General features: G+C 41.0%; 1 protein-coding gene across 1 annotated transcript; it reads left to right on the forward strand.

The window, feature by feature from the left end:
- The first annotated feature begins 1,031 nt into the window (after positions 1-1,031).
- Positions 1,032-4,567, forward strand: LOC124649808 (chaperone protein dnaJ C76, chloroplastic-like). The gene is made up of 9 exons (XM_047189377.1): positions 1,032-1,386; positions 1,677-1,805; positions 1,941-2,070; positions 2,166-2,286; positions 2,416-2,497; positions 2,810-2,860; positions 3,076-3,114; positions 3,277-3,373; positions 4,424-4,567. Exons 1-9 carry the CDS (start codon positions 1,126-1,128, stop codon positions 4,549-4,551), a joined length of 1,038 nt encoding a protein of 345 aa, XP_047045333.1. The 5' UTR covers positions 1,032-1,125; the 3' UTR covers positions 4,552-4,567.
- The last annotated feature ends 4,849 nt before the right edge of the window (positions 4,568-9,416 follow it).

A 9,416-nucleotide genomic window follows, 5' to 3' on the forward strand; every position in this document is an offset into this window, starting at 1 on the left:
CTTGACGTGAACTAATGGAGCTTCAGTCCCGCGTAACTGACTAAAACTTAACATGAGGAACTCTCGGTCGATCTAGGGAGTAGTTCGATTTCCCATCGTATTCCACGCAGACCCTGGTTCCAAGACGAGTAGACGACTCAATAGTAGTTCACAACCTTTTCTCCTCCTCATCACGAGGGATTGATCAATCCTGAACAGCCCTCGATCTTGAATTCCTCATCAATCAAGTGTCCTCTTCGGCTCTTCTTGTTGTCCTGCAGCTTGCAAGGCCACCATCGATGGATCAACCACCAGGGAGGCAGCGAGCGGCGCACCGCGCACAGCGTAGTCATCTGCCCGACCGATCAGCAAGTCCCATCGCCATTCGCCACCGCCGGCAATAGTTCGCGGCTGCCCACTAAAAATACTCTTTTATTTCGAAGTAATTTTCCTCTAATTCTGAATTTTTAATGGTCTCGTCGTCTTGTCGATTTGGTGAGAACATGTAAGTGGCTCTAAGAAGGTAGTTGATTCATCTAATGCACATGTACGAAAGTCTGCTAGTGTTGATGAGCAACCGATTTATACTTATGATATTTATGATGCAAGAAATTTTTAAGATAATATATATAAATTATTAGATATGATATTATCTTTGGATGCATTTAAATGTTATTGACAACATATTTTTTACGTATATGTTCATTATTGATGTCGTGGTGTCTATGTTAAGGGTCCCGAGTTTTAGTCTCGCCCAGGGCCCTCAGAATCTCAGAACCGGCGCTGTTTAGATGATACCCAAAATTTAACTTTTGTTTAAGGAGTTGAAATTTTCAGAAATCAGTATAAACATATAAGAATCTCAAACCACTTAGGTATAGAAAAAACCGATTGAATCTCTACGAAGTGATTTTAAAGATTATTCTACCTGAAAATGCACTAGATCGTAAAGCTGAAACCAGAATATGAATACCTTCGAGGGTCTAATTGTATAGAGCTAAGGTATTTAGACCCAAACCCGCGTTTGAACAGAAGAGGAGATCGACAAGAAAGCCCAACTGCAGGCTTCTCCAGCTCTCCTCCTTCGACTCCGACCGGTCTAGCTGGAGTGCGCCGGTGCGCCCACATTATTCTATCGCGCAACCAATGGCTCCTGCTCTTCTCTCGCCGCCGCTGATCACCACCTCACCCTCGACGCTCCGCACCGTCTCGCCGACGTCGTCTTCCCGCTGGTGCCGCCGCGCCCGGCCGTTGGCCTCCTCTGGGTCTGGGTTCGCGAGAGACCGGCGCCGGAGCGGGAGTATGCGGGGACGGAGGGGCCTCAGAATATATGCCTATACGGCGGAAGCTGAACAAGGCAGATCGGAGGAGGACGCGGCCGACGACTTCTACTCTGTTCTTGGCGTCGTAAGTGTTCCCGAACAATATTTCCTAATTTTGCACGTCTATTTGATATCTATATTTCAAATGGAAAACTTAGTGTGATCTAAGTTAGAAATCACTTGAATAACTCGCCTCGCAGTGGCAAATTCAAAGCTCTTACTTTCGTGTGACATGCTCAGTCTGACCAGGGGGAAATGATTATTTTTTAAACCTGAAGTCTATATTCAGATAATATTTCTTATACTGATTACCGTTGGGATAATGGATTTGTTTCTTATGTGTAACACATTAACTCCTGATTCTTGCACCACCAGATGCCAGATGCAACCACGGAGGAGATCAAGAAAGCCTACTACAGTTGCATGAAGACGTGCCACCCTGACCTCAGTGGAGACGACCCTGATGTGACGAACTTCTGCATGTTCGTCAACGAGGTTTACACGGTAGGGGAATTCAGTAACGTTTTGGTTTTTATTTTTGGATGCAAATGCACATTTTTTCCTTGAATATTCCTGGTTTTGCATTGGAATGGCCTCTGTTCACAAAACTAACAAGAGGTGTGTTTTACTGAAGAGCAGGTTCTGACCGATCCGGTACAGCGTGCCGTGTATGATGAGCTCCATGGCTATGCAGCAACGGCCGCCAACCCTTTCTTTAATGACAGTGCGCCCAAGGATCACGTCTTTGTTGACGAGTTTACCTGTATAGGTAATGATATGTTGGTAACTGTTCCCTATGACCAGCTGTTTGGATCTGCCTCAGGGGGTCGGTATATTAATTTTATCTTCTTCATGTCGGTTCAGGATGCAAGATTTGTGCCAATGTCTGCCCCAATGTATTCGAAATTGAGGAGGACTTTGGGAGGTCAAGAGTCTGCTCCCAGACAGGTAGCCCGGAGCTAATTCAGGATGCCATTGATAGTTGGTGAGAATGCAAAGCCGACCATATCACTAGGTGTTCAGAATTATTTGACTGAATGTGTTATAGACATTTCTTGATATAGTGCACATCCTAAGGTTGTTGAACTGAACTCTCTCATATTTTCGTTTCCAGCCCAGTTGACTGCATTCACTGGACTTCTGCTGCACAACTTTCACTCCTTGAAAATGAAATGCGAAGGATAGAAAGGGTAAATGTAAGCTATTTATTTCATATATCAACCTCGAAAAAATAAATTATTTCATATATATACTTCTATATCTAGCCTACCATAACTTGCTCGGGAAAAAGGATTTGATGTTTTTGTTGATATATTTGTACATCTATGTGATCATATAAACCTTGCAATTTTTTAGGACCATGTAGTTCGCTTAGGTAGCAAAAAGTGTATTATTGTCAGAACATCTAAATAAAAGCATACACCACAAATTTCCTGTATTTATCAGATATACTATTTCAGTAAACTGCCATTTTCAGTATACTAATGGCGGTCTCTAATTTTGGGCAGGTTGGGCTGATGAATGCTGGGATGGGAGTTTCAGTCAACGTATTTAGAATGGTAATAGTCTCTTCATTCATGTAATTTTATTTGCTTATTTAATTTACTATCAATACATGCTCCCAAAGTCATAGATTCCTTCTCAATGTTAAGGGCTTCAGCTTACCATAGTACAGTTGCAATTTCGTTCTGTTCAAGACATACAGGCCTGTAGATATAACATGCGTTCTATTCTGTTATATTTATTTTTTATTAAGATATACTGTATTTGGCAGGCAAGCACACGTTGGGAAAAGAGACAATCAAAAGTCTTGGTATAATTTCTTCTCCACAGTTCATCTTTCTAATGCCATATGTCCATTAGAATCTGATAATCATTTCCCTCTTTCATATATTGGACCAGAGCTGAAAATGAACCTGTAGTTTGGAAATGAACTGTAACTATTTTTATTTATAGTTGGGTCTATTTTTTGCAGGAAAGAATCAGAACACGGATGATCAACCAGAAGAATTCGGACACGAATAGCTCTTGGACTGATATCTGGGGGTCCCCAACGCGGTACCAAAGCAATGGTAATCCTACTATACATATCATACTATAGAAATTCCTTATATGACACTGGCTTAAAACCAGGTTCCTTATTCGACACTATTCAAATTTGTCTTCCCTATTTGATTGCTTGTGTAAATTTTGTGCCTTAGATGACACTCTAGTGCATTTGACTCTCTAACGTTGTTAAAGAGAGAGATGAAAAGACCAATTTACCACCGTTGCATAATGTGACCAAAATTCGTTTCATAGATATATTTCCAAAATGAATGACAACATGTACAGCTCGGTGATAGGCTCATATGGTTCATGGGGATCACAATATGCCACGCCACACCTGCAGCCGAGCATGAATCCATGTCGCACATTGGAGCCGTAGCTGAGATCGTCGGCGGGCGCTCCACAGCAGCGTGCTTCCCTCCGGCCGACGTTTCTTGGCTGCCCTCCGCCGTCCTGCCTTGGTCATCCTCCGCCGACCCTAGGTCGCGTTCCATAGCCCCTCCTTTCCGCCGTCGGAACCCCCACCTTGGCCTTCGTAGAAAGTCGCGCCTTGGCTGCCCTCCGCCGCGGCCCTTGGTCCGCCACCCACAGCAACTCCACGACCCATGCCCCCCTAAGATCAAGTCTCCGACCTCCGCCGGTACGTACCAGCAGTTACCGCTGCCGCTAGGCCTAGGTTCAGATTTCAGAATGTCGAGCGGGGGAGAGGAACGGGATGACTCGGGCTGATTTCCTGGTCGCGACTGAATTTTCGGTCTTTGACAGGTTTACACAGGGGTACTTTCGTCTAAACTTAAAAAAATTTGATGGAGAACCTTGACGGGAGCAACGGCAGTGTCACATAGGGCAAAAAGTTTACACAATCTGTCAAATAGGGAAGAAAAATTTGCTGAGTGTCAAATAAGGAACCTGGTTTTAAGCCAGAGTGGCATATAAGGAATTTTCCCTAGAAAATGTGCTTCTCCTTTTTCTTAAGATAAGGTGCTAAGAGTTGTCACAATTAAGTTTTGTGTTTTAAAGTCAACTGATTATTAATATTGATGAATCTGATTATCATTATCTAACATTGTCAGATGAAGAAGCAGTAGAGAGAGCGAACAGAGCGGCAAGAGCAGCTAAGCGATGGAGAGAATACTCAAGAAAAGGCACCGACAAGTCTCCGAGATACAAACTTCCAGGAGCGGTGGGCAAAGATGAGTAATAACAGAACAGAGGAATATTTATCCTGGTTCCTGTATATAGTTCGATCGCATAGTGATAGTTGATATGTAGTTTGCTATCTCTACCTGATTGGGCTCCTCAAGGATCCTCATTTTTTATCTGTACATGGTGGTCAGGATGTTAATGACTATAGTGTACAGAAACAGAGCTGTAAGCATTCAGAATGTGAAGGAAGCAGCATATACTTTGCATTCGTCATCGGCAACTGTAGATCCTAGAGAACCATACTCGCTTATGTGTGTATGTTTGTGCAGATGAATTCCGGGGCAAATTTCCTTTGGCAGCAGCCCGCCCGGTAACCTTGCCCAGCAAAGGAAACCTTGCACGGGTGTTGGATGGCGGCGGCATCTGCCAAAGGAAACCTTGCCCAGCAATTCAGCTGCACATCTTTCTCATCATACTACTAACTATGAGGAGCACAGAGGTTCATATGAGGAGCACAGAGGTTAGTGGCAAGAGGGCATGGTTCATTTATACCCGATGTTGCCCTGCAACCTGCATGACGAAAGGCAGAGCAATGCCTCTGAGGTAGTTACGCACGACCTTTCCATGCCCCTGCTGCAAAGACACAATGAGGATCAGACTGAGGATATACCTCAGGATAATGCCCGGTCTGGGCCTCATGAAAGGCTTAATACGGACCAGGAGAGTGCTCATTGCAAATTGGCAACGCATGCGTGAGTTTCCATGCTTATGTCGTCCATGCGGTCCAGACGTGAATGTAAAGAAGCTGCATCTGATACCTGGTAAGAAATCTCGTTGGGTTATCTTCATCTGCTTCAATCGGTACAACACTACAACCATACTAGCCTCTACTTGTACCACCACGTAATTGCAGATTTGGTACAGAGTGAGCTGGATACTGGCCTGTCAAAAAGCAAAGCATCTATACCAGCTGCTTTGCAAGACATGCTCTGCAGAGTTATTCCCCTGAGACCACTGGCATAAACAGATATCATACCAAGAATGGTGAGGGATACTAGTATAGGATATCCAAGAGCATGTTCTTTGAGGGTTCTTTAATAAGTTCCTCCATTTCGCGGAGACTCGTCCGCGCTCTTCTTCGATTTGGTTGTTGTGATGCGCTCCTAGCATACGACCTAACCTCGGTGTCACATGTATCACCAAAAGAGTAATACAATCATGCTCCGATATTGGGTATGCGCATGTATCATCAAAAGAGTGATACAATCATGCTCTGATACACCTCACTCTTCTCAAAATTTATAGAGAGATAGAATCATGCTCTGATATTGGGTATGCACATGTAGTCACGCACAATACTGTGAAGTCAGATGTGTGGGAGTTGTCACGTAGGATTTATTTCGTGAGGTGCCGATAATAATTTCCTCATGTCTTGAACGCGTATGTCATTTACGTGTTCTTGTCGGTGGTATTTCTGAACTTTTTTTTTTTTGGTCGGTGGTATTTCTGAACTTGTTTGCTCTATAGCTTGTTTCTGGCTTGCTGTTTGAGTTTACTTAATTTAAAATCAGGCGTATTGCATTTCTTCCAAATAAAATAAACACCGAACATTTATAGATAGTCACCAAGCTGCAATTTTACGTTTCGGGAGTTCTTTGTCCAAACAACCTCTAAAATCTGAACTTGTTAGAAGTCATATTTTTGTTATCATATATAAGTCTTCCTTTCGCGGAACAGTTTGCCTTTGTAGTGGAGTACATGGTATCCTTGAGTGGTCATTTTGTCCAGATAAATGGAATCCGATGCAGCAAGCCATTGTTCGTCTTTATCAACATTTTTAGTTTAACTCTTTAAAGCCACCAATTGCATATTCACTTTTAATGAGTGTAAAATTTGGTATCGTCCAAGCTATGTTGTATCTATCAATATATCTACCAAACAGTACTACATTTCTTCACTACCAAGTTATCAGGAAATTTAAGGTGAATATGTACTCTAGCCAATACTTCGGTAGACGTGTGACTCATAATTCTGTTAATTGTTCACTTGTTTTTGTTATGGATCTTTGTAATTTACAACACATATGTGGTTCGACTGTCTCTGGGTTTTCTTAATTTGAAATGTGGGGCAATCCAATTTTTGTGAACTAAACAAATAATGAACATTCATAGTTTGTTACCAAGATGTGGTGTTGCAATGATTTTGGGAATTCCATATCAGTCAAAATGTCTTTCCAATTTTAACTTAGAAGCTGCCTTTTCCTTTAAGCTTATGCATGTCATCCTCTTCGAGAACATTGTCATTTCAGTGGAGTACATGCCATTCTTCATTGGATATTTCTGGTTAGACAAATAGAACTAGATGGGTCATGTGGCTATTCAACGTGAAAAAACTACATCTCTTATCACAGTTCATTCTTCATCTTAATATTTTTTTTAGCTACTTAAAATAAGCAGGGCGCATCTTAATTTATTATGAGTTCGTAACATTTTGCATTTACCAAACATATTTGTGGTCTTTGTTTATCTGTCTATCAACCAAACGTACGACTTTCCCTCTACGACCACACATGTCAGTTAAGGTTAATATCTACTCCGTACACTTTCATGGAATGATTAATTTCACACCTACTTGTCTGACATAATGTGCATTCTTTCCCTCTACATATGCTCGAGATCAAACACATACATGCAATAAGTGACCCATGTAGTGAAACTAGCTGATGAATCCGCATACTTTTTTCGTGTCGATGGTGTGTTGGATTTTTTCATCCCTTCCCGCCCAAGTTTCACATCTTTGAGCGAAATAAAAAATTTGAGGGAAATGTGATCATCCCTTCGGAATTAGCAACATTGAGGAAAAAAATATAAACTTCAGTGTTGTGCGAATCTACAAGTCGGGACTTTGATCTAACCAACGAGAAATCTCAATCTTGAGCATTATATCTCTTGTAGATTCCTTATTTCCCTCTCTTTGATTGACCATATGTGTTGTATCATGCCTTTGTCAAATCCTTCAGTTAAAATCGGATGAATATAAGATGACCTGTGATAAACAAGTTATTGCAGTACCAAGCGGAATAGTTGGAAGGTATTTCGTAAGTTATTTTTTCACTGAAAATTGGGACATTTGGATAACGGTTTAATAAACAGGTTTTTGTTGGCATCGTGATACATGAGACCAGATATGCTATTATAATTGCACAAGATTCATCCGGGAGTGATGGTTTGGCTGTTGGATGCATATGCTCCATTAATTTTTTAAATGCATCTTTGATACATTTTGAAATGTTAAAAAAGTTCAAATTAAAAGTTTGCGTGTGCATCTTCACATGTTATGTGCGCACAAAGTCTTTCCAAGAAAAATCGACTTGTAGTTTGGGTTGTGTAAAAAAGGTAAAATTATGTGCTAAAAAAAGGCTTCTTATGAGTGATGTTTTATTCTTTTTACGTCGACCATAAAAAATATCAGTATTTCGCGAAACTTTATTAACGTATATAGATTATCGAGATGTACATGTGAAAATTTTTGTTGGAATGTTTCGACAGCTAGAAATATTTTTTTTGGGTGGAGGGAACATACGCACCCGAGAGCTGAATGGAATTTCTGTGATTCATCTTCTTTTACGGTTAAAGGGGAGTAGGAGTCTTGACAATAGCGTCCTACTTTTCCCTTCTGCCTCGTTTCACCACCAAGTTGAAAAGGTCGTGCCTGCTTTGCATTGAAATGGGGGTGTGTGGAATGGACCGATCGGGTGCAGCTTGGGGTGTAGGATGAGATCCAAGGGTACATGGCGACAGCGGGCAACATTTTGTTTGATGACAGTGCGCCCAAGGATCACATGTTCATTGATGAGCTTACCTGCATAGGTATTGGTGATTTTTTTTTATATAGAAACAAAGGTTTTGTTTCCAATTTTTTCCGTTGAGATTTGTTGTATTTTGTCTTGGTCACGTCATTTCAGGATATAAAATCTGTGTGAAGCGTGCCCCAATTTCTTCGAAATTTAGGAGGACTCCCGGAGGTCAAGAATCTACTGCCAGATGGGTAACATAGAGATAATTCACGATGCTATTGATAGCGGGTGAGAATACAAAGGCCACCATAATGTTTATTTGATAGTTAGGAGCATATGTTATGTAAATTATGTCTGTCGCTATATTGAAGTGTTCTTGCAAAGCTGTTCAGATTTTGTGTTATTGAGTTTTTATTTTTGAGAAGGGGATGACCTCGGTCTCTGCATCAATAGATGCACACAACCTGCTTTTAATACTTAGTTCATTATTCAATATATTACATCTCAAAGATTATATAAGGTCGATATATGAATCAACCATCAAAATTGATAGATATAATGGGACTAAATACGCTTCAATCTGCTTCTATGTTGCCAAACAGCTCGACCATAGGTATCTTGAACGACCGTCAACAGACGGTTGCATCTAGCAGCCATAAATTCCCGTTAATTCGACATGAGTAGACATTTTTTTTTTGAACACAGACATGAGTAGACATGACTAGAGCTGGATCCAGTGAGCACCCATATGAAAAACCTATAATTTTACTTCCCTGTATGATCTTGCAAACCTTTGGCAGTTTCTTAGGACCTTGTAGTTCATTTTCTTAGCAAAAAGGGTATTATTCACTGAAAGTGAGCTAGAAAAATGGATGTACAATCTAGCCACCCAAATTCAAGTCCCCGCGAATGTAGATTTAGATTTTTATTATTTTAAAAAAATCACTTTACGTAGGAGCTTCCCCTACCGTATTTCTTTTAGAAAAACTGTCCGAAATAAAGGTATACACAAGAAATTTAGTATATTTACCTGATTCCTTATTTCAGATTGTAATTGTTATTTTCAGCATATTAACTGTGGTTTCCAATTTTGGGCAGGTTAGGCTGATGAGTGCTGGGACGGG

This window comes from Lolium rigidum, chromosome 4, assembly GCF_022539505.1.
Source record: "Lolium rigidum isolate FL_2022 chromosome 4, APGP_CSIRO_Lrig_0.1, whole genome shotgun sequence".
Classification (NCBI taxonomy): domain Eukaryota; kingdom Viridiplantae; phylum Streptophyta; class Magnoliopsida; order Poales; family Poaceae; genus Lolium; species Lolium rigidum.

Excerpts from the sequence above, each read along its gene's own strand:
- LOC124649808 (XM_047189377.1), top strand. The coding sequence starts at position 1,126 with ATGGCTCCTGCTCTTCTCTCGCCGCCGCTGATCACCACCTCACCCTCG. Across the intron at positions 2,287-2,415 it reads CAGGATGCCATTGATAGTTG|CCCAGTTGACTGCATTCACT; the intron begins GTGAGAATGCAA and ends TTTCGTTTCCAG. Across the intron at positions 2,498-2,809 it reads GAAGGATAGAAAGGGTAAAT|GTTGGGCTGATGAATGCTGG; the intron begins GTAAGCTATTTA and ends AATTTTGGGCAG.